This window comes from Exophiala oligosperma, assembly GCF_000835515.1.
Source record: "Exophiala oligosperma strain CBS 72588 unplaced genomic scaffold supercont1.10, whole genome shotgun sequence".
NCBI classification, from domain to species: domain Eukaryota; kingdom Fungi; phylum Ascomycota; class Eurotiomycetes; order Chaetothyriales; family Herpotrichiellaceae; genus Exophiala; species Exophiala oligosperma.
In genome coordinates this window covers 577,829-605,249 of record NW_015622827.1, presented here as the reverse complement: position 1 = coordinate 605,249, position 27,421 = coordinate 577,829, and the positions used below count along the sequence as shown (strand labels likewise).

General features: G+C 50.6%; 10 protein-coding genes across 14 annotated transcripts; 2 read left to right on the top strand and 8 right to left on the bottom strand.

Annotated features, from left to right (window-relative positions):
* Positions 1–327: 327 nt before the first annotated feature.
* On the bottom strand, positions 328–2,595 carry PV06_09394. 2 transcript variants are annotated; one of them, XM_016410842.1, is made up of 5 exons: positions 2,478–2,595; positions 2,355–2,426; positions 1,834–2,300; positions 797–1,783; positions 328–740 (listed from the first exon to the last, which is right to left on the bottom strand). In XM_016410842.1, exons 1-5 carry the CDS (start codon positions 2,500–2,502, stop codon positions 540–542), a joined length of 1,752 nt encoding a protein of 583 aa, XP_016258649.1. In that variant the 5' UTR covers positions 2,503–2,595; the 3' UTR covers positions 328–539. The 2 variants fall into 2 exon arrangements, with proteins under 2 accessions (XP_016258649.1, XP_016258648.1); XM_016410841.1 differs by having other exon boundaries at positions 1,834–2,426.
* A 658-nt stretch (positions 2,596–3,253) lies between these two features.
* On the bottom strand, positions 3,254–4,153 carry PV06_09393 (uncharacterized protein). The gene has a single exon (XM_016410840.1). It carries the CDS (start codon positions 4,016–4,018, stop codon positions 3,440–3,442), a length of 579 nt encoding a protein of 192 aa, XP_016258647.1. The 5' UTR covers positions 4,019–4,153; the 3' UTR covers positions 3,254–3,439.
* Positions 4,154–4,323: 170 nt separating this feature from the next.
* Positions 4,324–6,089, top strand: PV06_09392 (uncharacterized protein). The gene is made up of 3 exons (XM_016410839.1): positions 4,324–4,477; positions 4,548–4,678; positions 4,770–6,089. The coding sequence occupies exons 1-3, from the start codon at positions 4,429–4,431 to the stop codon at positions 5,835–5,837; spliced, it is 1,248 nt and encodes a 415-aa protein (XP_016258646.1). The 5' UTR covers positions 4,324–4,428; the 3' UTR covers positions 5,838–6,089.
* A 441-nt stretch (positions 6,090–6,530) lies between these two features.
* On the bottom strand, positions 6,531–8,389 carry PV06_09391. 2 transcript variants are annotated; one of them, XM_016410838.1, is made up of 5 exons: positions 8,244–8,389; positions 8,046–8,143; positions 7,651–7,814; positions 7,498–7,591; positions 6,531–7,352 (listed from the first exon to the last, which is right to left on the bottom strand). In XM_016410838.1, exons 2-5 carry the CDS (start codon positions 8,066–8,068, stop codon positions 6,968–6,970), a joined length of 666 nt encoding a protein of 221 aa, XP_016258645.1. In that variant the 5' UTR covers positions 8,069–8,143; positions 8,244–8,389; the 3' UTR covers positions 6,531–6,967. The 2 variants fall into 2 exon arrangements, with proteins under 2 accessions (XP_016258645.1, XP_016258644.1); XM_016410837.1 differs by having other exon boundaries at positions 7,651–8,143.
* Positions 8,390–8,615: 226 nt separating this feature from the next.
* PV06_09390 (uncharacterized protein) lies at positions 8,616–11,073 on the bottom strand. The gene has a single exon (XM_016410836.1). The coding sequence runs from the start codon at positions 10,607–10,609 to the stop codon at positions 8,738–8,740; it is 1,872 nt and encodes a 623-aa protein (XP_016258643.1). The 5' UTR covers positions 10,610–11,073; the 3' UTR covers positions 8,616–8,737.
* Positions 11,074–12,540: 1,467 nt separating this feature from the next.
* PV06_09389 (uncharacterized protein) lies at positions 12,541–15,784 on the top strand. Its single transcript, XM_016410835.1, has one exon. The coding sequence runs from the start codon at positions 12,976–12,978 to the stop codon at positions 15,208–15,210; it is 2,235 nt and encodes a 744-aa protein (XP_016258642.1). The 5' UTR covers positions 12,541–12,975; the 3' UTR covers positions 15,211–15,784.
* Positions 14,988–18,723, bottom strand: PV06_09388. Of its 2 annotated transcripts, none has more exons than XM_016410833.1 (3): positions 17,749–18,723; positions 17,362–17,671; positions 14,988–17,281 (listed from the first exon to the last, which is right to left on the bottom strand). In XM_016410833.1, exons 1-3 carry the CDS (start codon positions 18,215–18,217, stop codon positions 16,498–16,500), a joined length of 1,563 nt encoding a protein of 520 aa, XP_016258640.1. In that variant the 5' UTR covers positions 18,218–18,723; the 3' UTR covers positions 14,988–16,497. The 2 variants fall into 2 exon arrangements, with proteins under 2 accessions (XP_016258640.1, XP_016258641.1); XM_016410834.1 differs by having other exon boundaries at positions 17,362–17,650.
* A 1,239-nt stretch (positions 18,724–19,962) lies between these two features.
* PV06_09387 (uncharacterized protein) lies at positions 19,963–23,085 on the bottom strand (the record flags this gene model as incomplete). Its single annotated transcript, XM_016410832.1, has 1 exon — positions 19,963–23,085. The coding sequence occupies one exon, from the start codon at positions 23,083–23,085 to the stop codon at positions 19,963–19,965; it is 3,123 nt and encodes a 1,040-aa protein (XP_016258639.1).
* Positions 23,086–23,161: 76 nt separating this feature from the next.
* On the bottom strand, positions 23,162–23,341 carry PV06_09386 (uncharacterized protein; the record flags this gene model as incomplete). The annotated part of the gene is made up of 1 exon (XM_016410831.1): positions 23,162–23,341. One exon carries the CDS (start codon positions 23,339–23,341, stop codon positions 23,162–23,164), a length of 180 nt encoding a protein of 59 aa, XP_016258638.1.
* Positions 23,342–24,352: 1,011 nt separating this feature from the next.
* PV06_09385 lies at positions 24,353–27,282 on the bottom strand (the record flags this gene model as incomplete). 2 transcript variants are annotated; one of them, XM_016410830.1, is made up of 3 exons in its annotated part: positions 24,353–24,687; positions 24,733–26,777; positions 26,847–27,178. In XM_016410830.1, the coding sequence occupies 3 exons, from the start codon at positions 27,176–27,178 to the stop codon at positions 24,593–24,595; spliced, it is 2,472 nt and encodes an 823-aa protein (XP_016258637.1). In that variant the 3' UTR covers positions 24,353–24,592. The 2 variants fall into 2 exon arrangements, with proteins under 2 accessions (XP_016258637.1, XP_016258636.1); XM_016410829.1 differs by having other exon boundaries at positions 24,353–26,777; positions 26,847–27,282.
* Between the last annotated feature and the right edge of the window lie 139 nt (positions 27,283–27,421).

Below are 27,421 nucleotides of genomic sequence, written 5' to 3'. Positions count from 1 at the left end.
TGTAGTGATAGTGGAAAGAATGGAACGGTGAGGTGTTGAAACGAGTGTTTGTTGTTGCCGCGATGAACACAACAAGCCGTAATGGATCAATACAAAAGGTTGTCGTCGTCGGGGCGATGAAAAGGAGTGTGATATCGTCGGGGCGATGAGAAAAAAGAATGACGATGTCGTTGGTTTTGTGGGAGAGCACAACGAGATAGATATGGAAAGGCGCAGGCTAACAAAATTTTCCATCAACGACATGTCTGTTCAGTAAGTGACGACAATCTAAATATAGTCCATCCATGAGCTTTGAAATGATCGTTATGAGGCGCAAAACTGAAGTGAGAGGAAAGTGAACCATATCGGCTGAACACGGAGGTGAAGCAGTATTGGTTTATGGGGGTATCTAAGGAGAGAGAGAAGAAACGACATCTCAGCAATAAGGGGAGACAACAGACCGTACTGTACGTTTCTTTTTGTTCAATACCTTCTTCATCTGGAACTCACACGTCCCGCTTTTATATCCCTCCGCCGATACGTGAAGATCATTTTTCATCTCACGCATCCTGCTCCAGTGCTACGTCGGTCGCCGTGGCTGGTGTGCCCTCTGTGCTATCTTCAGGAGGTGCTGCCACATCTGGGCTTGCTATTGCCGCAGGTTCACTTGTCGTTGACTGAGTCTTTGGAGGAATGGCTGCTGCTGCGGCTTCTTCTTCGGCATCCATCTGTAATAAGAATGTTTCCCACAATTCGATCAACTGTTGACAGGATTAGTTCAAAGAGAAAACATCAGGCAGTAAAGAGATGGACACACCTCTTTTTGGGCCTCCACGGCTCCCTCAAGGAACGTCTCAACACCACTCTTAAAGTCCTCGACCTTTTCCCTCTCAAATCTTTCCAGCTCTCCGCGCATGAGACGTCCCATATCTTCAAACAACAATCGTGCCTGGTGCGCCCTTTTCTCGGCATCACTAACGCCAGCACCGACCTCATTGAGTTTGTCTTGCTGACTTTTACCCTGTCGAAGCAACTTCTCATGGGAGCTTCGACGCTTCGCAAGCTCGCTCTCAGCAGCATGCCAGGAGTGGAATGCCTTTTGCCTCTGTGTGAAAGCTTGCTTCACGCTTCCGATCAGGCGAATATACTCGTCAATCGTGATACCCAGAGTCAGAACATCTTGCTGAGCTTGCCTCTCGTACAGTTCTCGAATTCGAATCTGCAGATCTGCAAGACCTTGTACTGGCCCAGAAAATATCGGTGACAGTTCGACCCTCGCTAGATTGCCCAGAGACAATGCAAAATCCCCAGCAGCTTCAGCCAGACCCTTTCGCTGTGCGACTACCGTGTCCAGCGCCTTGAGCAAAGCTCTCAACTGATTTTCCAGAGCATCCAGATAAATCTTGCGATCATGGAACCAATCATCATGCTCAACAAACTTCCCACTTGATCCGCCTACATTGATACCTAGGGAACTTAACATGCCTTTGTTTTGGCCCAAGTCGGGCTCTCGGTTCTCCTTGTTCTTTACGTCAAGATTGAAGGCTTCACTTTCGAGGAAGATCTTGAGATCCGCATCGTGGTGCAATATCGGGTGAGCAGCAATCTTGTTTAACATTCGTTCCAGTGCTTGCCGGCGAGACTCGACAAATTCGTTATCGAACCGACCGACGGCTTGTTTCTCTGGAGGGGGGGGAACCACGACACCCGGGTTGTTATTGTGAAGAGCATTGTACAGCCACCGGAAATCTCGATACCGCCGAGAGACGGCGAACTCGGGTTGTTTGTAGGCTTTCGATGTCGTCTGCAGATGTGAGCTTTGCGCATCTACTGGCCTCTTACTGGGGAACTAACCTTCGTTCGCACTTGATAGACAATATGACTGCTAGTCAGATCTCCAACCTTGTGTGGATCTCCCACCGAAATATCAAACGTGGGTTTCGCGGCTTGCTCGACGCTCACGCTAGGTTGTGTCTGACGAACCGCCCCAGTGGCCTGGGGTTGTACAGGTGGTGGACCCTTCGTCCTTCCCACAGGAAGAGAGCCATCTTCATATTCTGAACCTGGAAAGCCCGGTGAGGGAGCAGAGGGTGGGCGGTTTGCTTTGGCGCTGAGCTCTTTCCTGGGCGGCGTCGGGGCCTGGTCTGCCTGTATCGAGGGAGTTGCCGGCGAAGGCTCTGCACCCAGAGGGCCCAGCGGATCTAGAGAATCGTCGACGGCCTCGAGCTTCGTAGGTTGAACTTCGATCTTGCGTGCGGGTATCTTTCGAGATGAGGATGGTCGGGGTCCGCTGCTGGTAGGTTTCGAAGGAGTGGATGAGCCTGGTGAGGCATTGGTATCAATAGATCCATCTTGGTCTGCGGAATGCTTCATACCGGGAGCGGCATTCTCTTTCGAGGAGCTCGTTGCTGATTCTTGAGGCTCGCCCTGTGATTTAGAGGGGACGTCTGGGTTATTGTCAGCGCAAGTTCATACGTCTGGGACATCATAGAATGTACCGTCCCAAGGAGAGTCCATATCCATTCTTGTTAGGTTCGCAAGTCTTCTAAAACCGAGTTGCAAAATAATCGAAAGGACTGAGTAGCAGCGATTGAAGTATGCCTGGTCACGGTTGCGTGGAAGGTTGAATGCGGAGGAGATACGGATACAAGCCACAAGTCTGTCATCCACCATGTGCCTAGAGGGCACTCGAGCTCCGTATTGATACGGTATTGATACCCTCCAGCACGATTACTCGCCCACCCAAATACCGCCTGTTAAAGCACAACTCCTCCCACTTTCTTCATTCAATGAATATACCTAGCAGCTACGTACCTCAACTGCATACGATTCATCTTTTCTGTAACCATATCAATACGAACAGCCACCCACAGACGATGCACACAGACGATCTCTCCTTGAACTTATATAGGGAAGTTTGACTCAATTCTCGCTCCATTCATATCGACTCCCCATGGGTGATCCAATATAGTTTTGCGTTCCTTTTGCCTATTCCATCGCTCTGCACTACTGAAACTAGAATCAGACGGCCTTCTCACAAGCACAAGGGCAGAGCAGCACATCAGGTAAGTCTGGCAGGGCTCACTCTCCCCTCAACGAAGGCCTGCACCTTCGTTCAATCATACAAGGGAGCGAGAAGCTTGTCGATACGGTTCATCCAAATCCAGCATAGACTGTGGTTCTGCCCTGCATGACCTTCCTTCCAAGCCCCAATCTCAAAAACATTCGTCACGTACTTGTTCAAGCGACTGTCTCTGCTTCCTAGCATGTCGCCGCGACCGACGTCCCATATAATGAATACCCCCGAACCTACGAAGCTTAAGAAAACCATGGTGATGGGCTTGAACACTGGGTTTCTTTCTCAGATGGCCCACCTATACAAGTAGAACGCTTTCGGCTAAATATTGTGACACCTATACTGTACATGTAAAGCAGCTGACACAGAACCACCTGGGCGCCGCTATTTCTTTCCACCCTTCTTGCCCGAGGACCCTTTGTCCTCCGACGGGTTCTTCTGGCCAAAGGAGCTTATCATGTCCAGAATGTTGAAATCATCCTGCTCAAATTCGTTGTGCTCGTCCTCGAACTTGATCTCTTTTGCTGATTTGACCTCCGCAACAGGTTTCACTGCCGCATCGGCCTGCTGTTGTTGTTGTTGTTCTTCTGCTGCTGCTGCGTCCTGTCCCTTTCTTGTCCCCTTCGCGCTGTCAAAGCTTGTACCGAACCTCGCTCGGAAACCTGCCAGTCGTCCAGCTTCATCCTCCTCCACGCTCAATAGCTCCTTCGAAGTGGGATGCCACAAAGGTGAATTTCTCGTGTCCCGTGTAGATCTGTAAACTGGGGTCGGGGATGTGGTTCGCATGGTGAAGGCGCTTCCGTCCGAGAGCGTCACGAGCTGGGTGAAGGTGTAGGGTCGCTTGGGTCTCTTGAGAAGTCTTGCATGCCTACACGACTGGCAAATGTACGTCGTTGATGTGGTGGCAGAAGGTAGACTGGGTAGCTGGCCAGGCCGGAGAACAGGTCGGAGTGCAGAAGACATTTTTGGAGGAACGGAATTTGAAGGTCAGGGATTGTTCAAGCTGCTCTTCTTGTCGATGGCGTCGATTGAACTTCTTGTTGAGGTGTAGAAGCCGGCGGGCTCATAGGTATCACAGGCTATTTGCTTTATGCGATGGGCTGGCTTGAGGGCAAGCAACTTCAGTGGAACTAAAAGGCTGGATCAAAAAGATTCCCTGCCAAGGCCGCAAGGCTGTGAGTGAGAAGCGGCCACGAGGCTGTGCGAAACCGCGTACAGTGCAATCCAGAACTTCTTCTAGTGCTTTTGGTCCCTTGGAACCGCAACACATTCGTTTCTTGTGCTCCTATCTCTTTACCCAGGCCAATAACTTTTGATACGGGACAGAGTATTGGCGAATTATCGTTTCCCCAATCTCAGTACCATAACAAGTCATGGCCGACCCTAAGAGGGTCGTTAGTTTCGATGCAATCATCCAAGCCGGTCAGTGTCAAACGTGTTTTGCAGATCACCACTCCCACACACACCCCCCAACTGACCACCCTGACTTTAGACCGCCAGAGAAAGAAGAACGAAGCGCTAGCCAACGAGATTTTTGGCAGGAATAAACAAACCAGAGGCGACTCCCGTAGTTCAAGCAAAGTATCGACGAGGACACCGGACCTTGCCAGCAGAATCACAAAGGTATGCGCCACCCAAACACAAACTCTCAAACTTTCCCCTCCTACGCGAGTACAAGTTCTAACTGTACAAAACCTTTTACTGACCAAGCTAGGCCTCTTCTCAACAACGCTCGTCGTCCGTAGCGAGCACCGCCTCGGCCAGAAACAATACGCCCTCTAGACCCTCTTCCACGACCCCTCAACAAGCACGCGCGTTACGGCTCGCCTCTGCGCTCGAAACGACACAGCAACAGGCCAATATCGTCACGCCTTCACGTCGTAGTACAAAAGGCTCTGGTCTTGGTCTCAGCATAAAAGGCAAAGCGGGACCTTTTGCCGTCGAGGCGAGCAATTTCGCGCCCGGCACCACGGCCGCAGACATCGAATCGGCGTTGCAAGGAGAAACAATCGACGACAATGGCGCGAGCGGGATGCTGTCCTGTCGTATCGTGGCGACCGCACCTGCGGTGGTGGCGGAGATGATCTTTTCCGAACGACACATCGCAGATAGGGTGATTTCGACCTACAACAACCAGAGAGCCGACGGGCGAATCCTACACCTCTACTTGAAACAGTCCGGTTCAGGTCCTACACCCCTTCCAGCAGGGAACGCCATCGATACAGACCCATTACCACCGGATGCAATGGCATCAGACCAACACGGTGACGACAATGGCACGGAAGACATTGAAATGGAAAGTGAAGTTCCTTTGGCGCAGGACGATCGAGACCGCGAACGCGACAGACGACCTGCCAAATCTGATTCTGACAGCCGTGATGGAAGACGCGACGACTACGACGACAGAAGAGACGACGACCGCCGAGATAGGGATCGAGATCGAGACAGAGAGCGAGAACGGGAACGAGAACGAGATAGGGACAGGGAGCGTGACCGTGATCGGGAGAGAGATCAACGCTACGACCGCCGGGGCGACGACAGAGGTCCAAACTCCTCGTCCTACCGCGACACCGCCAACAAGGCCAACAACGCCTACAACAATAACAACAATTACAACTCTCGACCCTCCCATTATGGCAACGGCGTAGGAGGGCCTGGGCGAGGCATGTACGGCGGTGGTCCCCCCGGCGGCATGTACCATCGAGGAGGGCCTGGGCGGATGTACAGTGATGGTCGAGGTGGACGAGGTGGTTTCGGTTCGGGATACAGAAGGGGATATTAGCAATATCCGCCCTCGTCGTCGTTATCCTGAACACTTGAGGGGTTGGGGTTGGTCTTTCCCGGCCTGGTCTACGCCTTTGTTTCTCTCCCTTCATCATTCTTGTTTCAAAAAAGAAGGGAAAAAACAGGTGGATGTTTTGAATTGAATGGGGTGACAAGTGGGGATCGATATCATAAGGAGGTAGTCAGTCGCAAGCACCCAAGCGAGTTTCGACATTTCGAAATCAAAACTAAAATTGAAGAAATGATGTTTGGATACGATTTTCTTTTTTTTTCTCTCTTTTTTTTAAACAAAAAGAAAGATTCAAAAAACAAAAACAAGAACAAAACAACCACGACAGATGGCAAGTAGGAGTGACGAGTACTTTAAGGTGGCGAGTTCGCCAAAATTGAAAATCACTCCCTCCCCGAGAAACCAAGTTGAAGTACGGAGTATGTGATTGATATCCTGGCCCTTGCACTTCTCGGTTGCAATAACCTCTCTCTCTTTCTCTTTTCTTCGCAAGTCAATCACGTTGACCACCTCCCTACTGCCCTAGGAAGGTACCTACCTCACTCGCACTTGCAGGTACACATCTATACACGTTCGTAACCCTGAGTTCGGAAGACAAATTGTCCCTTGGGGGCCGCCGCACCGCTACGATGAACAAAGGGAGAGAGAGAGTGTGTGTGTGTGGTGGAGGAAAAAAAAGAAGACGCCATACAATCATTAGATTTACCTACGATGTTGTAGCAAGCTCTAGTAGGTGGCGTCCCCGGCCCTCCTCGCCATCATTACGGAGTAAACGTTTTTTCCTTTGGCCCGAAAGGAAAGCAGCTCTCTTTCTGTCTATCCATGAGACCGAATCCATGCGACACGGACGACGTCTTCATCCGAACTCGAGAAAACATAACCCAGTTTCACAGCGTCAAGAACCAAAGAAAAGACACGCCTCCCGGATCGCCGACACAAATCTCCACAGACATAGGCATAGAGTATGTATGTATGCTGCTGCTTGATGCTGAAACCTTGAAACCTTCTCCAAACCAATGACGCCCCCAAATCTCATACACTTAGAATTGCCCCAGTTTCGTAACCATTGTCCCCAATGTCCTCGTGTCTGTGTCTTGTCAAGTCCCAAAGTTGAATCCCTAATCACTCTTCAACATACTCTCGACCAGATCGCCCAGTGGGCCCCAGTAGTCTTTGCCGCCGCCCTTCTCGAGCCCATGCTCATCGATGAACAAGACGTAATGTTTGAAGCTGGTGTTCAAGTGCGGTTCGAGACCCAAATGCACGATGACCTGGTAGTGGTGACAATAGATGTGCGCGTAGACTCGGTAGAGTCGCTTGAACAGTTGTCGTACCGTGCTGGGGAAGTGTTTCGGGAATGGGACGCCGATACGGGACGGGAAGGTGGATTCATTGTCGACGTTGGATTGTACCCACGTCATGAGGTGTTCAATGTATTCTGGAGCGGGCATCTTTGTAGGTTTGGGATAGCCTGTCGCGGCGTCTTGCCAGAGGTATTCGAATCTGAAGACCATACGTTAGTTTCTCTGACGTTTCTTTCGATCTATTTTCGTTTCATATTCTTATCGAACATATGATCGAAAAAAAAGGTAGTGAAGCCTCTAGCGAGGAACATGTTTCCAGACACCAGCGACAAAGACAGACATACTCATCTGTGGCTTTCATCTCGGGACAGGACTGCGGCGAGCAGAACTCTGTGATTGATCCATAGAGCAGGTTGATCTGATTGTAAAAGTCGACCACTATACGATGAGTTTAGTCTTCCCATATCCAGCAAAAATCCTCGGGGGGGAAAATATACCATTGACCGCGAGCCATTCGTTCAAATCTTCGCCCTCTGGCAGTTTGACCGCCTTCCGCAGGCTACCGCTTCCCAAGGTCGCTTCGGCAAACTGTCGTAATTGGTAACTCGTCGTGCCTTTGTTGGTACGCTGTGGCTTGAACTGGCCCCGTGTTCGGGCATTGCTAGATGATGGAGAGTCAATATGCGATACAGGAGAGGAAGTCAACCCTTGACGCAGGAGTTGTGCGGCGCGAGAGGGCGTGCAGGGCGATGGGCACGGTGATGAGTTGGGCTCGCTGCCGCCGTAACAAGTGAAGGTGTTGACTGTGATACATGAAGAGGATTGCTTGAATGTCAAGTGAGGGTTGAGGGGCTGCGGAGGGTATGAGGGAGCAGGTTTCAGAAATTCGTACATTGTAGTGAGCAGTGAGGCCATTTGGACGATGGTCTCGGTTCGAGAGAGAGATCGCGGTAGTCTGAGGGTTTATTCGGATGCCAGCTTGTGTGATTCCTATAGAGCATTCCAGGTTGTTGGTCAAAGTGTCACACTTATTGAAACTGTGATGTGATGGAGGGTGCGGCGTTTCTATGGCCACGGCTCATGAACTTACCTGCAACTCTTTTCAATACGTTGTCGTGGTCAGCAGTCACAGTCTAGATGCCTGGATGACAGGAAGCGATCTAGTTGTAAGTCGCAGTGATGAAGAACTTCAAATTATTCCAAGTGAGTGTGAGCGCGTCCACATGCAACGAGTACGAGTAACGTGGAACAACTTCGCTCTTCGGGCAGCGCAGGGAATGGAATCTTTGCCGCCATCACACTAGTTCCCCTTATCGTGCGTTGCCCAGGCAACCTTGACAGGTCGCACATCATTGAGCGTTTCGCTAGCTGATGCTCAGCAAGCACATACTCCGTACTCGTCAAGAAGACTCTGCGAACTATATAGTACTTTCGTAACTACGACAGATTCACTGTACTATGCTTGGGATGTGTAACAATAATGAGATTTTAATATAGCCATACCGTTCAGGTCCCGCCGCTAATTCATCCAGCAACTAGTAAAAAGGGTATCCCATAAAGCTATTACATCTGCATCGCAACAATCTACAGTCGTGGAGTCGCAGAGAAATCCTGCACAAGCTCGCGCACCTCATCCTCGAGTTCCTGTGTCTCTTTGTGGGGGTCATACATCTTGTCCTTGATCCAGGCTTCCAAAGTCGCATCATCCATCTCTCGCAAGTGGTGTAGACGGTCGACATTGTCCTTCTGCGCGGCACGAATGACGTGCAGTGCTACACGGGCACTGACATCACGAATGCGAGTAACGGAAGGATACAAGAGAGCAAGTTGCTTTTCTTCCTCAGTAATCATAGTTGGAACTGCTTCACCAGAAGCATAGATCATGCCCTGCGTCACTTGTACCGACTTGGAAAGAATGGTACCAAGACCAATGCCAGGGAAAACGTACATGTTGTTTCCCTGACCACCATGATACATCTTTCCATTGTACATAACGGGCTGGAAGGGCGAGCCTGATGCAAACAGAGCACGACCTTCGGTGTGGACAATTGCTTCCTCGAACGTGCACTCCGACTTGGAGGACGGGTTGGAAAGTGGGAAGATGATTGGTCTTTCATTCCACTTGGCCATCTTTTGTAGGATCTCCGGGGTGAAGGCGCCGCCGATGGTGCTGAGACCCATGATAATGGTTGGCTTGACATACTCGATGACCTCGTCCAGATTCTTGAACTGTTGGCCATTATTATCTGTCCTTGAGAAGTAAATCTTGTGCTCAGCAAGCTTGTCGCCACGATCTTGCGTTACAAGGCCTTTGCTGTCGACGAGCCAGAAGCAGGACTTGGCCTCGTCTTCAGTCAGGCCTTCATGCACAAAGTAGTCAACAATCTGCTTGGCGACGCCCACGCCAGCGGAGCCAGAGCCCAGGAAGACAGCTCGGTGATCTTTGGGTGCAGTGCCTGACTGCTTCACGGCACCAATAATGCCGCCCATGATGACAGCACCGGTTCCTTGGATGTCGTCATTGAACATGGCATAGTCTTGTCGATAGCGTTCCAGAGATGGGAAAGGATTCTTCCAATCCTCGAACTGGATCACAATGTCAGGCCAGCGTTCTTTCAAGGCCGCCATCAGTTCGTCAAGGAATTCGATTTCCTCTGCCTGGGTGACTTTGTCTCGGCGGCTCCCCATGTACAACGGGTCTTCGTGAAGGGCCTTGTTGCTGGTTCCAAGGTCAATTGTCAAGGGCAGAGTACCTTCCGGTCGGATACCAGCACAGCCAGTATACAGAGCCAACTTGCCGATGGGAATACCCATGCCGCCCACTCCGAGGTCACCCAGGCCCAGGATCCTGGATCCGTCGGTGACGACGGTGATCTCTACATTCTGCTGGGGCCAGTTCTGTATAATGGTTGAAAGATGTCCTTTATCCTCGAAACTGAGGTACATTCCTTCAGGCTGCTGGTAGATTTCTGACCATCTCTGGCAGGCCTCTCCGACCACAGGGGTGTAAACCAGGGGAGTCAGCTCGGTGAAGTGGTCCGTGAGCAATCTGTAAAAGAGGTGGACATTGTTGTATCTCAGAGTGCTCAGGTACAGAAATCTCTCGATGTCTGTGGTTTTCAATGCCAATTGAGCCAGACACCTCTTCTTTTGGACTTCATAGCTCTCGGCGCGAGGAGGAGTTAGACCATAGGTCTGGAGATATTTGCGGACTGGAATGGAGAGGGAGGTGTCGAAATGTGCCGCTCTGTTGGGCACGTGTGCTGCCGGAGCGTTGTGCTTGGGTTTGTGGTGTGCGGGAAGATGAGCAGTGGTGGGAGATGTGACGGCGGCGAGACTGCCCACGTTATGGGCAACAGGAGCCTGGGTTGTTGTACTGGTAGTCATGTTGGCGGAGTGGACGAGGTTAATGAGGTTGGTCCTCGACTTGGAGTGTCTTGAGAGTTTGTAGAGCATATGGAGAATTGGGTATCGGAGGCAGGGAGCTATCTTATGTGGTTCTCCGACGAAGGGACAACGGTGCAGGATCCGATGCCACTGGTCTGGATTTCGATGCCCGGGCGCAACAGTGGAGTGCAGGTGAGGATACAATTTATGTGCCGGAGGACAAAACCAAGAGATTGTATAGAATATTATGGGTCAGACTATGGGTGAAACCGGGTGAGGGAAAGATGTTGAAGGAGGAGAGACCGTGACGAGAAAAGGAAACGACACCAGGGTTAAGAGTCACACAGGGAAAGTGTCACCAATGAGACAAGAGGGAATAAAATGTTCTGACAGGGGCTGAAGAGAACGGTGAGCGAAAGACGTGAGATCCGTGGCCCGTGAGAGATACTGTAAAGTCTGAGTTCGGGAGAACGTTGTGAGGCTTGAAAGGGAGAGAAGCATCTCAACTTTTTTTTTTTGAGCGACGATGAATCACAGGGCGCAAACAGCCAATGCGATGGAGCGTAGAGTGACTGGAGTCGGCCGGACATCAGCTAAACAAGACCCGGGAGATGGCAGATTTCCTCCGCAAATAGCTACTGTACTCCGTAGAAACATGGGAATGGGCGGACGGCTATGCAGGGTTCTCGCCTAGGTTCGTTCATACGGAGTACGACAGTCCAATAGGGCTTTCCCCTGCTCATTTTAGGTGCCTCCAGTAGGCTCGGGGTCTTGTTAGGCACGCTTATATCCTGTACATATTCACACAGCCCAAGATCCCTGTGCCTGATGTCACTAAGCTGTAGCCTCCCTACCTCAATGGGGCAAAGCACACGTAAAGCTTCGCCATTTAGGCGGCTCTGGCTCCCCTTTTTAGCTTGTCCGCTCTTACAAGCTCGGTCTCAGAGTCCGACGTGCTGGTGAGACTGTGTGAGAGACTCGCCCCCAATTGCCATCCCAGTGTCATGCCCGGACACCGATCGGTGGGTTACGACTGTGCACGCGAGACACACGAAGCAGCCGGACTATATTTTTTTCAACTGCGAGGCTTTACACTCCTGGGATCAGCCGAAACCCACGGCGGATATCCGCTCGTGTTCGACGAAAACTGAAGAACTCTCGACGGCGAAAGGAGTACAGTGCGAGAACAGTAAAAAACATGTCCGGGTCACTCCCCAAGCAGTATCCTTCTCTGTGCTCCAAACAAACGCGTCTTTCTCCAATAGCTCCTGGACATGTGGCCATGGCTAGGGAGCATATTAGCACACCTCTAGACTCATCGTCTCAGGCTGATCAATTTCCGTCTAAGAGACTCGGTGCGAAGGCCACCCGGATAAGGCTGCGACGCCATGCACAGATTCTCTGCTCCGTACTCCGTACTCCGTATTGTAGGCGGTCAAGATGTCTTCCGGATTGTCATCGTGAAGATGGTCGTGTGACCCACTGTCCGCTTCCCCCATACTCAAAAGTACGAGGTAGCATGAATCCCGTATATTCGTGGTGCATCCGCTTATGCAGGAACTCGAGCTGTTTCTCCGTAGGTTGAAATTTGGTGAGACCGTCAAGTGCGGAGAAGGTGCATGGGAAAGTCCTGTGCATGAAGTTGAAGAAAATTGTTGAGAGCCTTTGACAACAGCGCTATGGAGCATCTGTCTGTGAATCAATGCAATCAATAAACCTACTTTAACAGAGTCCCGAGTACGAAGTATAATGCCGAGTTTCAGCGAGTATCCTCCGTGCGGGTACGAGGATCCGAAAACTAAGGTATTGTACGGAGAACACGGACAATCCAGTTAAGAAGCAGGAAACCCCGCTGTCGTTTTGACCTTCCTGTTTGAAGTTTCGTGATGGGTAAAGGAAAGCAAGCCCAGCCCGCATGAAAGGAAACGCGACATAGTCCGTAGTGGACAAAGTATTTAGTACTGTAAAGTGCCAGAAGTGATAAATAAGTTGAAACAACTGGGTCATCTGGACAGCCTCGTCAGCACCGTGGTCACAGTCGCACAAGGCTGAGGTTAAATGCCGCAATGCGTTTGAACACTTGTACTGTGGTATTTCTCGCTACCAAAGGCGATTCATCCCTGCTAACATACCTACAATAAGGTGCCTATTAATTAATTGAATGACCTCAATGACTGGCGCGGATTCGTGCTCCATTCCAGCTTATCAGGCGCTTTACCTGTGGCCTCGGCTCATTGGCTGAGAATAATGACGTTTCACATGGCAGGGCAACGCAGCAGCTTCAACGAACCTCCGCAGTTTGTTGCTCCAAGTCGATTCTGTCACTATTGCGTAGGACTCAATGAGATGGGTGCCTACTCGCACCATTTGTGAAGTCTTGTTTGATCATTCGAGTCGTCGATACTACACATCCTCCTGGTTGAGGCATTGATACCATGTCTTTCATCGCGTCCTGCTGCGGCTTTGGCCGTAAAAACAGGGCAGATGACACGACCCCATTGTTACCTCGCTACGAGGACGACACTGCTCGTGAAAGGGCTCTTCATCAGAAAATCCACACTTATCAAATGCTAAGAGCTCTATCAAAGGGATACATGCCATCCAATGAACAGACCATAGTCAACCTCCGAACCCTCCTCGCATCCGACCTCCTCAGTCCAAATAATCGTGAGCTCAGCGACTCTGGCCGCGCCCTAATTCGAAATTGTCGAACGTGGTTGAAGATATTCATTCAGCTTCTACAGCACAAAAATAGCGATGACCAGATTCAAGACTTCATTTGGTACCTGACGAAATCTCGAATCTCCCTGGACGTCAACGACATCTCGCATTCGGCCTCCAAAGTCAAAGCCAGGGCCGACGCCCAAGCAGCATACCAAAGCTTCCGGACTGTCGGCAGCCTCCTCCTCACCAACTCGGATTTCCGTTTATTTGTCAATGATGTTGCCACTATAGGAAGAGAGGTGCTTGCGGACACCGCCTTTTCCTTGTCAGAAGTGGCCGAGAAGACTGGCAAGCAACTCGAGCTGTCTGCCGAGGAGGAACAGGCCATTTCCAAGCCAGGCGCTGATGAACGCATCCAACCGTCCAAGGAGGATGTGGAGGAAACGGCACAGAGAGCGACGGATGAGATTGCCTCGCAGTTGAAAAAGGTTGGGACAGATACCGTTGTGAGCGCCAAAGAGCACATTGGCAGTGATCAGAGCGACACTCTACTGTATCGCCTCAAACAAGCTGTCCTCAACCTGAAGAGCAGGACCGATTATCACGACTCGGTGTCCACCATTTCCAAGCTGATCCAGAGATATGCCATCGCATATTCCCGAGTTGCTGATGCGGCCATATCGACTGCGCAAGAGGATGTTCATACCAATCCGGCGTTGGATCGCGCGATACGCAACTTTTGGGATCTGATGAGCAGCTTCGGCGATCGCGAGCAATGGGAGCGACTCGAACAAGACTGGAACAAAGTCCTCAGCCATGCCAGGTCCGATCCTCAATTTGAAGATTTCATGGTCGACGTTGGCAACACCGTGCAACGGATGTTCACCGACCCAGAGTTTTTCGACAATGCTGACAAGAAGCTGGACGAGCTCAAGGACAAATCTGCCAAGTTGGGCCATGACTCTGAATTCCGAACCGACTTTGACAAATTACTTCGACAGGCTCAAGTTACCATCAACTCGGTCATGGAAGACAAGGATGTCAACGGTCTGCTTCTAGCTACCCGCCGCATCTACAACGCCCTGTCTCCGCCCAACCGTGTCATGAACCCAGACCTGATCACCGATTCCATCCACATCTTCCTCCCATTGCTGATCCGCAGCGTTCAATACTTGCCCATACCTCGCGTCGAAGTTTCCGTGCCGGAGATGGACCTGCTCCTCGAGAATCTCATCCTCGAGCCAGGTCGCAACGTCAATTCGACCTCCTTCCTCCCCTACCGTCTCCTCGTCTCGACCAAGAACGACCTCGAGATTCGCAAGACACACTCCAAAAAGACCGTGTCGAACACCACCTCGCAGATGACCATAACCGTCAACGGTCTCAGCGTTGCGGCACAGGATCTCGGGTTCTGGATCCGCGGCCACGCAGGGCTGGTCCGTTTTGCCGACGAGGGGATCGCGAGCTTCTATCTCGACGAGAGAGGCATCGACATCTCCCTGGACCTCGAGATCGGCCGGGAGCGCCTCGAACAGATCCTGACCCTCCGCGGCGTCCGGGTCCACATCCACAAACTCGACTACGATCTCCGCAAGTCCAAGCTGTCCTGGCTGGGGTGGCTGTTCAAGCCCCTGTTGAAGCACCTCGTCCGTCGCTCCCTGGAGAAGACCATAGCCGAGAAGATCGTCGAGGGCCTCAGGGCCATGAACCGGGAGTTGGTCTTTGCCCGCGAACGGCTGCGGGCCACCCGCGTCGCCGACCCTCGGGACGTCGTGACTTTCCTCAAGGCCGTCGCGGCGCGCCTCACGCCCGCGGAGGATCCGGATCTCTACACCAGGATCGGCGTCGACGCCCCCACGCGCGGCGTCTTCAAGGACGTCTACACCCCCGGCAGTCTGGTCAAGATGTGGCACGATGAAGCCCTGAGGGCCGAGGAGACCGTGGAGGAAAACGAAGAGACCGGTGGAGGTTGGAGGAATGCCATTTTCGACGTCAATATCGTCTGAGTCGAGGAACCTTTGGTGTGTCGTGGGACGACTGTGCTTTTGCCGGTGTGCGAGAACGGCGACTGGCAAAGGATGAAAAGTGACAGCCTCTGTCTGTGGGTGTTGTTCAAAGAAGCAGCGTTCCCGTTTTGTTTCTTGCTTTCCCTCGCCACCGTCCAAAAGGTAACAAGGTATGCAGGTGTTCTCTAGGTTTTTTCTCTCGGACGAGTCAAGTCAAACAGTGTATGGTTGTTGGTACATCCCCAAGTCAGGTATAATGAACAAAACGGCAAAGCATTGTTGATGGCGTTGGGTCGGAGACGTTAAAATGTACAGACACTGACACCTTCGTTTCTGAATTTTCAATGACGCCTCGACACCACCGGTGCCGTGGTCCGTCCTCGTCCTCGACCAAGAGTCCTGTAACTGTTCTTTTTTTCCTTGTTTACACGACTATCTTGATCCGAATCGTCCTCATCTATCGTGTCCCGTCCCGTACTCCGTACAATGGGGTTTCCAGCCTCGAGGAAGGGTTCTAGTAGAATACAATTGAGCAAGAAAAGAAAACAAAAACGGACGCCTTACTCCCCCCCCGTGTGACAATGCAATGAAACTCGACTTCATTCTTTCTTTTTGACATTTGAGTCTCTCTCTCTCTCTGCCCGTACTTTCCCCCTCGGTCTGACTCTGATTTGATTCCATGTGATTTCGATTTGATCAATCAAACCTTTTCATTACAGTAGACACCACCACCACTCCTTTGCAATACCTTTGCTTGGACGCTCGAAGAAAACACCTCACTAACGCTATGCCGCTTCTTTTCTCCTTTTGCTATTCGAAACAAGAAACAAGAAAAGGACAACGAGTATGGGAACCAATCCAGCCACAATCGGTCCGAAAATTTTTTGTTGTAAAAAAAAACACACACAAGGACCCAAGTGAGAATTCGAAAAAAAACACCGTTGAGCAACACCGCGCCCCCAGGTGAAGGAGACGAGGATAAAAAAAAGTCCTTTTCCGGGTCGGTCTCCCTCCTTCTTGGTCCTGTTTGTTCCAATGATGCCTTTTTCCTTCTTTCGCCATGCAATTCAGGGGTCATGTATTAGATACAAGTTGGCCTTTCTGTTTTTGGTCTTGTTACCACCAAAGGCCCTGTTGGGTTTGTTTGTGTTCGCTTGTGTGAATGTATGAGCGTGTAACACAGTAAGTAGAGAGAATCATCAGCTCATCGTTCCCAGCAACATCAAAGAGATCGAGGAGGGGATCATCATATTGTCTCCTGAGAAAGGTCGAAAAAGGCTGCCCAAGTCATGATTTCTTCTCATCCTCAGCCTTTTTCGATGCGTCCTTCTTGGATGAATCTGCTCCTTCTTTCGATTTCTTACCCCTAAGGCTCGCCCATGTATTGGACACGGAATTCTTGATTTTTTCCCATAACGATCGATTCAATCTATTGCTTAGCTCTCGATAGCTGTACATCTCGGCCCAGCAATCCCTACCCCATTCGCAACCAGCCATATTTACCATGAAGTCTCGATCTGTCTCGCTATAGTGGAAGCGTGGGTCGGTGACTGGTTTCTGGGGCTTATTCTTATCAGTGTCCTTGTCCTTGTCCTTGGTTTTGGGGTCTTCTTTCGTTTTGACCGCACAGGCTCCGGGAGGGAACGAGTTGATCTTGCGTTGCTGAATGAAGGCAAAGTGAGTCCTCATGTACGGTTGTGAGGCATACAGGTGCTCCAGAGCATCTTGTTCCTTGTGCTCCCACTCCATATGTTTCTGCTCGTACAAGACCGGATCCCACCACATGTCGAGCAGCCTGTCTGTGAATGGAGACCTTCTGATGAAAAAGGATCCCAAGTTGAACCCGCTGCAGTCCTGAGGTATGATTATGTCGATGGAAGAGGTAAGGTTGTCGCCCGTGGGTGATCTGGAGATCGGGTCGAGGAATCTTGTTACAGGAGGATGTGTGATGTTGAGAGGGTTGTAGACGTTGATGTCGCGGTAGACGTTGTTCTGGAGATCGCGGAAGATGTGAGACTGTAGAGACTTGGAAGGCTCCATGATGAAGGTGTTGAGGTCAAGCCACCAGAACCTACGAAGCGGCATGTTAGTACACACACTCCTCCGGTGATCAAACAAAACACGAATTGTGCCTGTTTATATCAAACGTACCACTCGGCCTGAGGATACCTCGCCATTGCGTTCCGCAAGAGATCGACCTTTTCCCAACTCTCCCTCCACTCGTGAGCGTATCGTTTCTTCGTGCTCATGTCGGTGATTTCGAGTTGGTAACCCCATGTTTCGGCGTAGCGTTTCTTGTTCTTAACACTGTCACGCTCTATCGCCCATTCTCTCGGACCTTTCCACTCCATGACACCACCTCCTTCATTAGCACCAAGGACGATGACGAACTTGCTGCCTCCGCCGAGATGTGCATTGCTTCGGATTGTCGACAGTAGACCTGTAGTTGCAGCGGAGACGGCTGTAGATTAGCCATAGAACGCACCAACACCCAACGTGGACAGCACACCCAAAAGAGGAAGGAAAAAAAACACCTACTCGTCTGTGACATTGTTAAAGTCGTGATCGTAATCAGCGCCAGTATGACGACCAAAAACTTGCATTTCCGGAGGAGGTTTCCCACGAGGGTCCTCGTCCTGGAAAAGATGTTGTCCCTTCCCGGTGACCACCGATTCCGACCTAATTTCTCTACGTCTTTCCAGTCGGCGGACAATGGAGTGTACGGACTGTTGAAGACGGGTAAAGTAGAGGTCAATTTTCGTCGTGAGCGTTGAAAGAAACCCTCATTTTTTGTCTGGATGGTCGGGAAACCTCTCACTTGCGCACTCCTCGCTTTTGCCGCCGCCCACTGGCCATCATCATGGTTACCACTGTAGCCGTTTAATCCCGCATAAAGACCGTTTGGGGTGGACGCCCGTCCAGCGGCGGATGAGGAGGAGGAGGAGCCCTGTGCTGATGACCATCGCCCAGTTGGCAGTGGGGAGGGAGTCCGCGTCGAGGAGGACATCTGAGCGACAGGAGGATGCGAATGGAAATCTAGGCGGACAGGACGAGGAGGTGGTGGACCGAAATAGCGCAGGACATGTGATCGGCGAAGTTAAGGAAGGAGGACTATCGCAGGAAGTGAGAGGACGACGCCGACAAAAAGTTATTGCTGCTCCGAGTTGTATGGAGTCTTGAAGGAAGACAACGACGCAGGCAGAAATGGTCTTTTTTTTCTTTTTCTTTTCTTGTGTCGTTCGTTTGGTCGTTTCGTGAACAAAGTCAAGGCTAGGAGTACGAGGAGTAGTGAGGCTCTGTCAAAGACGCAGGGTGGTTTTAAGGACAGAGATTCCGGACATGTGAGGGTTCGTCAAGTCAAGTCAAGTCGGGGAGACATTAGGGTGACGAGGTTTGAGTGAATGGAGAAAAGGTGGTCATTGTGAATTTCATTCTCCTTCTTCACTTTCCGTATGTTTCCTGAAGAGCGATGCAGCCAACAACCATGACACAAGAAAGTATTCAAGGGAAAACGGGTGGAGGCTGAACGGACCGGGATTCGCATCGCCAAGCGGCATACGGAGGATTATAAAATAATTCCATCCACTGTACGGACTTGTATCCCATTCATATCCGATACTAATACTACTTATTACGAAGAAGTCCCATGCAAGATCTATTCTGGAGTGTTGCTACTCCGTACGTTTATTATCATATATGGAGTGACTGCTTACAAGTCCTAGCTCTTACAATCTGAACATTGCTTAGGGCGTGCTGAAAGATATCCTAGGTCCCAATCATATCCATGCGGCTAGACTCTTGTTTGTCTGCAGGAGTTGTACAAGATTTTGACAAACCAAACCTTGAGATGTATCTCGTGTACCAGGCTAAATTCACACATGCAAGGACGCGCAAAATGTCATGCGCGGGGGAGAGAGACACACGCGCGCACACAGATCTCACTCCCTTGTCCTGGGATCGAAACAATCAATACCTAATACACCCTTCTCTGTATTTGTACGTGCATCCCGCTTCTCCTTTTCTTTTTTTAATTGTTTCACCTGCTGGCTTTTCGACTTCCCACATGCAACTGTATGGGAAAGGAAAATGATAAGTTCTCCGACTCCACCTTTAAGTTCGGTGTGTTACGAATACTGTAGATCCTCTGATCCTCTGAGCGGCGGCCTTCAGACTTGTATTGGCCTAGTGCTTCGACATCCCCTGCTAGTTGTATGGTGAAGACCGACCAAGAACTATTCGTACCCTTTACAAGAGGTAAAGAATGAGTGTTGCCTCCACCGTGTCCTGCTCAAAAAGCAATCCCCATCCCGGCCTGACCTGCAGGAACCCGTACTTGCAAATCAGTGTCACCTCTGGCTCTGGCTGCAGCTTGAACCCTCGCACAAGTACGGAGTAGCACGGAAGATTCTGATGAGTTTTCTATACGACATGACAACCATTGCGCATGCCGAACCGGGAGTGTTCCATTCATGACCACAGCGACATTGGGATGAGAACGAGCAATGTTCCACTCCCAAAAAGGGAGTCAAACGGAAAGGTAATAGTCAACCATTGATTGTCTACATAATCGATTAAGATGGGCAGGGAACAACAACTACTGACAATCCTCAACGCCGGATCATCATCTTTCCAAAGCTGCCCCAGGTTTTCGCCACGCACACAGCCCAGATACTCCGTATGTACCCCGAAATCTGCCATGTTTGGTACAGTTCATGAATGAGTGGTTGGTTGCTTGCTAATATACACATAGGATCATAGTCCTGCCTTGCTAATTCTCATACTTTCTCGCTCCTTCATACGTTGATGATGATGGCGTTCTTCCTGCACGATGAAGCCTGCCTCGTTTGCTGGTCGAGTGCGAGCACTATCACCGAATGTGACTTCGACTCGGAACTTCAGAAAGTCACCATTGGCACCATCATATACGGTGATGATGTCGCCAGTGTAAATCTTTCCAAACAAGGCTGCATCACCATCGGGAGACTCTTTGCGCAATTCGACCCCATTGACGTAGATACATCCACTTGCAGAAGTTGCCAGTACCGTTCGAACTCCGGAGATCTTGGTCCACTCACCGCCTTGCTCGACATGCTTTTCCATGCCTGGCGCCCAGAATGTGATCTTCAAAGCATATTTGGGAATTCGGGTGTCCTTTAACTCCGGGTATCTGATCGTGCAATCGACGCCTCGACCCCAGGAGGTGAATCTTGCTTCAAGGTTGAAATTGACCTTTGCAAAAGAGCCTGGGATGCTGGTCAACTTACCAAACCGCTTCGGCGGCTCAATGAAAGGGGATGTTGCGGCTTTCGTTCTGTTCGTCGCGTCCATATTCGAGATTGGGCGTAGAATTCGATCTGCCTGGGGAGCACGGTCCCCAACGAAGTCAGTCTTTGCGTCCATTGTCGTAGCAAGCTCAATAGATGGCGGGTGAGGTCTCGTGGAGATGGCTCCATGGAACGTATCTGCCTTGGCTCGAAGTTTTTCAGCTCTCGATGCATTGCGGGCTTTCAATTCAGCTTCGAAAGTCGTGGGGTCTGCAATCAGACCAAGATCCAAACGACGCGTGAAAACTGGTTCTTCAGTGCCGTGCAGGGTTTCACCTAAGCCGTCATCCAAGTGTTGACTCACGCTACTGGATGGTGATAATTCACGTGTGTGCGGTGTCACTGGATTATTTGTCTCCGGCGACGCGGCATCTGATACTTCCGCCTCGGGCGATGTCATGTTGAGTTGACCAATTTGATGCTCAGTCCCCATTAAGCTGGCTGCTGACCCGGCTCGAGGATGATGTTTACCAGTTTCTGCTGATACTTGAGTGGCTCCGCCCGCAACCATGGGATGATCTATGCTGCCCATCGATCCCTGGCGACCAAAATCATTGACGCTGATCTGTTCGACTCGATTTTGAATGTCGTGAACATCGGCTGTCGTTGTGGGTGGAAGCTCAGTGCCAAACAATCCCGAACTGCGCAAAATCGATTGAGAAATCTCACCGAACAAGCGCTGAGCAGGAGGTGCCATTGGCGTAGGCGGCAGGAAACTTTCTCCAGGATCCGGCAATGAAGGGTATGTAATGTCATCCGGTGAGATGACTGGATCAGCAAAGGTCTTCGCTCGCTTGGGGGCGCGGTCAGGAGATTGGTTCGATGATGGTGGCTGAGTCAGTGCATGGAGGTCGTGAATCAGTTCATCATCGAGAACTTCTTCATCCACCTCGTCAACAACATGGAGTTCTCGATCGAGAATGTCTGGTTGATCAAGAAGATCGTATTCGAAGACATCAGCGACGTTGCGTAGCCACGGATGTCGCAAGCACTCAGCCTCTTTTGGTCGAAGAGAGGGATTTCTGTTGAGTAATTTTCTAATCAAATCAACCGCAGCATCCGATACACCAACTTCTCTGAGAGGCTTGAAGTCGACATCTTTCGTCATGATATTATTAAGCATCTGGGCACCGCGATCATCGCCTCTTCCAGTGATAGGGGGCTTCCCGCACAACATGTGGAAAATGACCGCGCCAAAGGACCACATGTCCACTGACTGATCGTAGGGAGATGGAGGAGGCTTGCTAATAGGCTCCCCTAGACGATGTCGCTTCTGTGCCGAGCCATGTTTGTAGCTCGCATAGTCTGGATATACCTCTGGAGCACAATAGAGAAGGGTGCCGCAAAAGGTCTTTAGGAAAGTCTCTTGATCTGTAACGCATTTTGACAAACCAAAGTCTGATAGCTTCACAATCAAAGGAGACCGGGAGGCGATCAAGATATTGTCGGGTTTAATATCTCGATGGGTGATGTTTCTTCGGTGCAGGTAGTCCAAGGCATGTACAATCTGTCTGGTAATCTGTTGCCCATCGGCTTCCGCTATTCTTCCTGACTTTCTGAGTTCTTGGGAAAGCTCGCCGAATGGTACGTATTCCATCAAGATATAAATCCAGTGAGAGTACGTATGACAGTCAACATAATTGACAATGTTCGGGTGCTGAAGATGTTTCATGATGTTGAGCTCGCTATCAAACTTCATATCGAGAACTCCGTTCTTGATAAAGCGACGCTTGTCCAGCTCTTTTGCCGCATAGATGTCACCTTCTTTCTTGGTCTGGACTCGATAGACAGTCGCAAAGGCGCCTTTGCCCAACAGACCAGTGAAATTGTACATGCTACCTCCATTCCAGTGATTCCCATACGAGCTTTCACGCATTGAAGCAAACTGTGCAACCTCTCCTCTTGCGGCAAGGTATGCCCGAAGGTTCTTCTCGTAGAGATCTTCGCTTTCGCCACGTGAAGGTATTCTAACCATCAGCTTGATCTCCTCTCTGTCTCTTCCACTGAATAAAGAGATAATAGAGCCATTTCCAAGTACTATCGTAGCTGGAGGAGCCGGAATCTTGCCACGTCGGTCCTTCACCTTGATATGAACATCATCGACAATGGTGCCATTTGTAGACATATCCTGCAACATCAGACTCCCTTGACTGTTTACAAAGATTTTGAAGTGTGTCTTGCTCACAAGGACGTCGTTTTCGAAGGGCGTCAAGAGGATGTCGTTTGCAGTACTGGATCGACCAAATCGAAAACCGTCTCGAGGATTTTTGACTTGAGAGGATATGCGTAACGCTATATCGCGTGGTGCATTGTACTGTGACGAAAAGATGATATCGTCTTCGGTGTAGTCTTCTAGGTCCTCATTTTGTAGGATGTGTTGCCTTCCATGAACAAGGTTGGCCTTGACAGCATGGAATGCAGCAGGAGAAGTTGGATGTAGAAGACAAATAACGTCGACAGCATCACCCTCGGATACATTGGACAAATTTTTCCCCAATCTTCTGGGATCTTCGACTGGCTGTGTGAGCTGAGTTGGTTGTGAGGAAGCCATAATCACCGTGTCGATTGTTTCGTAAGATTCATTTACTGGTAGGCGAACGGGTGTAGACCCTCTCTACAAGAGACTGTTAGGAGAGCAATTTGACTCTTGCACCCTCAGAACCAACCGGTACAATAGAGGCCAGGTCTTCGGGCCGGTTTTCGTAGTACTCGATAGAATTTACATCGGTGTTATTCGACGGACTGTTTGGGAGGTGGCCATTGTTGTATTCAGGCTCAACCTCTTCGTTACCATTAGCAACATCCATTGTGATGATATGATAGTGAAGGGGTCGTTGAAGAGCCTGTCGAGTACATCTTCACAATGGACATCCAAACCATGATCAAGCGCCTGGAGACTTGCGTCGCTGCCAACAGGCTACTTCCAGGCAACGGTGCCATATCATATGATCATATAGTGCAACTTGCGTCCACATACCTTCTCGTTATGTCCGCCCCTGTGAAAAAGGATCACACGGTTCTGCAACTGTACCGGTCAGCCTCACGACCTCGACAAGTGCATAGGTTGCGAATATCCGTCCATGCTTTGTATTATGGACGACGGCTCCACTGAGGACAGTCGCCTCCGACATGATATGCGCAGAGGTATGACTTCAATGTGCTAGCTCCTTTCTTTTTCTTTTGTTTGCAGTGCATCCGCAGCATTCGCCCCCAATAAACAGTTGTTCATCCTCAGTGGCTGAGACATGGTTGGGAACACAATGGCCCAGCAGGCGTGACCGGGTGATTTGGGCTGCTTACCGCTTCTAGAACCCTGCAAGAGAAAAGGAAGGAGGTACCCTGTTTTCCAGAAGTCAGCAGTCATGCTGGATGCTCGAGAGTGTGTGTAACTTACCGATACCAGTGAGAGCGACACTCTCCCCGGATTTCTTTGCACCGGCTTATCCTGAGGTTTGGGGTATACAATCAAGCGAGTAAAAAACAAAACGCTAGCAGAGAGAGCCACATACAAGAGCACGAAGGGAGTAAAGGGAATGAGTTGACCAGAGGATGGGCGAAGGAAGTCGAGATTGAAACTGCGGCCTCGAAGAAATTCCCCCGCCAACCGCTTCTACCAAATCCCTGCGACTCCAGCATTGGGGCTAATCGCGTCGTGCCTCTCGTGCCTTGCCGGATCCCCCGTTCCTGGCCTAAATTAGTGGGCTTGGAGCCTATTTGGCAGGGAGAAGACGTGCTCATTTGCTCGTTAATGCGATGCAAGCACTCAAGAGGTGGTCATTGCGATCAGAGCACGTAATGAAGCTGTATCTTTGATTACTCGCGTATCTACTACGTCCTCACAACTACTACTGCTACACAAAATCCAACAACAACACTCCCAGAGACGACGAGGTTCAAGGCAAATCTCCTCCAGACCTCATCTTGCAAGTCTTCAGGCTCAATACTGCGTGATTCTTACACCATGCGACACAACCTGTGTTATAGACAGATACCACTTGTCCCACCAATGTCAGAAAATCTGATCACTACCACCCCGCGCCATGGAAAGCCTTTGAGGATTACATCTCCATGGCTGCCTTGGCAAGTCGATCCCGTCGTCGAATCTCTTCCTCTCGCTGTTTTCTCGCGGTAGTTGGTACAGCTACTGCCGGTGCTGGCGAGTTAGTATTCTGCTGGATAGCTGGAATAAGGGGCGCACCGGCTTGCAGAGGTTGCCCAATTTCAATGCCGCTCTTCAGCTCACCGGAACCATTGACCAACATAGCGTCTGTCGCTAATTTGAATGCTTCGTCGAGAGACAAAGGTCCCTGCTGCACCTGACCGGGGGTCATTGGTACAGGCTCGCCATTTTCACCGATTCCATATCTTATCATCTGGGCTGTTTTGTTTAGTTCTCGCTGGCGATTCCTTGCCTGAGCAACCGCGGCGCGATATTCTGGATTGTTCCTATCTTTGTCAACCCATTCCTCCAGCCCAAGATCTTTGAGCTCTTTGAGCAGAATTTTGGTCGTATACTGGATTCTGGGTTTGGGCAGTTTCGCCTTCTTCCTAGTCATTTCTTGGTCGTAAGACGTCGGCGTCGTAATAGCAAATGGTTCGTGCGGTAGGCGACGAGGTACGAGTTTAGGTAGTGCTGCAGGTTCAGGGGCAACACTGCGACCTTCGACGGGGCTATCAATAGGTTTTTGGGTTGATCTTCTCCTCCTCGGTCGCTTGTTTGTTTCCAATTCTACTGGCACAGGCTCTGCAGATCTTCTGTATACTGGCGACCTTCTAGTCCGAGGTCGCAGATCATGCCCTGATTGAACTTCTGAACCATCCTCGGGGGGATCAGTATGAGAGACCTGTGCATCTTGATTCGATGAGGGATTATTGACAATAAAAGATACCACCTGTTTTTCGTTCTGTTGTAGAGCTGAAGTGCCGTTGGGACTTTGAAATTCGACTTCTTCTCCATTGTCATCGTCACTGAATTCGACATTGTCTGCTCCTGATTGCTGTGGCGCAGAAGCTTCGAGGTCGACGACCTCAACATCACTGTCTTGCAGGGAGGGGTCGCAGTCTTCCGGGTTGATTTGCAGGGTTTGTGAAGCGTCCCGAAGTCCAGAGAGATCACCATTAGACTTATGCGAAGTCTTGACTGTTGGAGATGTTGCCCCCTTTGGTCCTTTCGCGGCGTGGCTTGAGTTGGGTTTACGCTTTGCAGGGATGTCGCTCCCGGCTTCGATAACAACTTTTTCGGATCGATCAGAATGCTTTTCGGTTTGGGATCTCTCACCCAGTGCAGTAGGTGCATAAGCGTGGTGCTCGACTGACCCAAGCTCTTCGCTCGCCTGTGGAGCTCTTTGTAAGGCCATCCCAGTCTGCGCTTCCAGGGGACTAGAACTCCTTGATATATTCGACTCATTGAAGGAACGAGTGTCTATAGAGTTGCTTGACTGGGGAGTTGGCATCTGAGTGGAAGACAATTCATTCTGGCAGGAGGAATCGGTATATCGATTTGTGGGGTCTAGGGGGGTTGGGGCTCGTGGGTTCGTGAGGGTGCTGCGTCTTTTGCGTTTGCCTAGCACGGTGGAAGCATCGATATCTTTCAAAGAACGATCTCTAGTCGTCTCGAGATCTTCGAGCCTCGCCTTGATGGCAGAATTTTCAGTTCGAAGCCTGTCGACATCGATCTCATTTGACGAAATGCTCCTCGTACCTTGATATGGTGACCTTGGACTGTTGGTAATTTCATTGGAACGTGTATCGTCATTGCGCACGACCGCGTTTCGCGATTGCATTTCCCGCATTGTGGTCTTGAGGTCGTCCATGGTGCCTCGGAGTGTTTCCAGCAATGTTGTCAAAAGTCGAACCTGTGTATCCTGCTGTTGAATCTTCTGATCTTGAGCTGCGATCTTTTCATCTTGGGCTCTAATCCTGGCCTCTAGTCCCGTTCGATCTTCCATAGCGTTCGGAGAGGGTGTGCCGATGAACGAAGAATGGTTGAGTGATGAGGGCTGGTAGGATCGTCCTTGCGACTCTGGATACTGAAAGGGAGAAGAAGTAGACTCGGGGTACTGCCGCATGGGAGTTTGCGACCATCGAGGGCGAGGTGCCACACTGGGCCGAGGGATCTCGCCGCCAGGCCTGACGCTTCTGGGCAGATCAATGTCACCCGAATAGCCAAAGATGGCATCGATGATGGTGTTCGTCTCATTATCCTTCAAGTAGGTCTTTGACAACTTGTAAAAGTACTCGTCTCTGTCCATCATGGTTAGTAACAGAAAAAAATATGTTTACACGCCCATGGATTTCTAGATGTATGCATACTTCAAGTATCGCTGCTGCGGTGTCGGTGCGGCCTTGCAGTACTGACCCAGCGCCGCCGAACATTTCTTGCAAAAGACTTCTGCCAAAGTGCATCCTTGGACCGCTTTCTGAGAGACCCCGTCCGGGACGACCTGTGCTTTGTTTCCAATCTCGGTGCCAAAATGCTTGCCTTGGTGTGTAGGATAGACGTAGGAAGAGGTAAGGCGGGTCCACTCGTTCACAAACACGCCGATTTGAGTGTCGCACTGGGAACAGAAGAGGTTGACATTGGGTGCTGCTGCCGTCGGCGGCACCTGAGATCCACGCCGCGATGATGACGACGATGATGCCATGTTTGTTCTTCTGTGGTTGTTGGCCTCACTTGAGAGATCGTGCGCGCAAGCTGCACAGTGGCAGAATCATCGAAAGATGCGCCCAAGACTTTGGGTGACTTTTGACAGGTGTTCGACTTCAACTTCGAACAAAAGTGGTCTAGAAGCGCGGGACGCGAGTCGCGTACAGTACGAGTTTATTCGCGTGCCACACGCAGTACTACGCAGTCGAGTAAATTATGTAAGCGGGTGTTCTGTACCTCC

Bases quoted from the DNA above. Each gene is read 5' to 3' on its own strand.
- PV06_09394 (XM_016410841.1), bottom strand. From the start codon at position 2,502: ATGGATATGGACTCTCCTTGGGACG. The intron at 1,784-1,833 runs GTTAGTTCCCCA...TCACATCTGCAG, and splicing joins TCTATCAAGTGCGAACGAAG to ACGACATCGAAAGCCTACAA. The intron at 741-796 runs GTGTGTCCATCT...TCCTGTCAACAG, and splicing joins CCGTGGAGGCCCAAAAAGAG to TTGATCGAATTGTGGGAAAC.
- PV06_09391 (XM_016410837.1), bottom strand. From the start codon at position 8,068: ATGGCCTCACTGCTCACTACAATGTACGAATTTCTGAAACCTGCTCCC. The intron at 7,592-7,650 runs GTATATTTTCCC...CTCATCGTATAG, and splicing joins CGAATGGCTCGCGGTCAATG to TGGTCGACTTTTACAATCAG. The intron at 7,353-7,497 runs GTATGTCTGTCT...TATGGTCTTCAG, and splicing joins GAGATGAAAGCCACAGATGA to ATTCGAATACCTCTGGCAAG.
- PV06_09393 (XM_016410840.1), bottom strand. From the start codon at position 4,018: ATGTCTTCTGCACTCCGACCTGTTCTCCGGCCTGGCCAGCTACCCAGT.
- PV06_09389 (XM_016410835.1), top strand. From the start codon at position 12,976: ATGTCTTTCATCGCGTCCTGCTGCGGCTTTGGCCGTAAAAACAGGGCA.
- PV06_09392 (XM_016410839.1), top strand. From the start codon at position 4,429: ATGGCCGACCCTAAGAGGGTCGTTAGTTTCGATGCAATCATCCAAGCC. The intron at 4,478-4,547 runs GTCAGTGTCAAA...CCCTGACTTTAG, and splicing joins CGATGCAATCATCCAAGCCG to ACCGCCAGAGAAAGAAGAAC. The intron at 4,679-4,769 runs GTATGCGCCACC...TGACCAAGCTAG, and splicing joins TTGCCAGCAGAATCACAAAG to GCCTCTTCTCAACAACGCTC.
- PV06_09388 (XM_016410833.1), bottom strand. From the start codon at position 18,217: ATGTCCTCCTCGACGCGGACTCCCTCCCCACTGCCAACTGGGCGATGG. The intron at 17,672-17,748 runs GTAGGTGTTTTT...GCTAATCTACAG, and splicing joins TTTAACAATGTCACAGACGA to CCGTCTCCGCTGCAACTACA. The intron at 17,282-17,361 runs GTACGTTTGATA...GCCGCTTCGTAG, and splicing joins AGGTATCCTCAGGCCGAGTG to GTTCTGGTGGCTTGACCTCA.
- PV06_09390 (XM_016410836.1), bottom strand. From the start codon at position 10,609: ATGCTCTACAAACTCTCAAGACACTCCAAGTCGAGGACCAACCTCATT.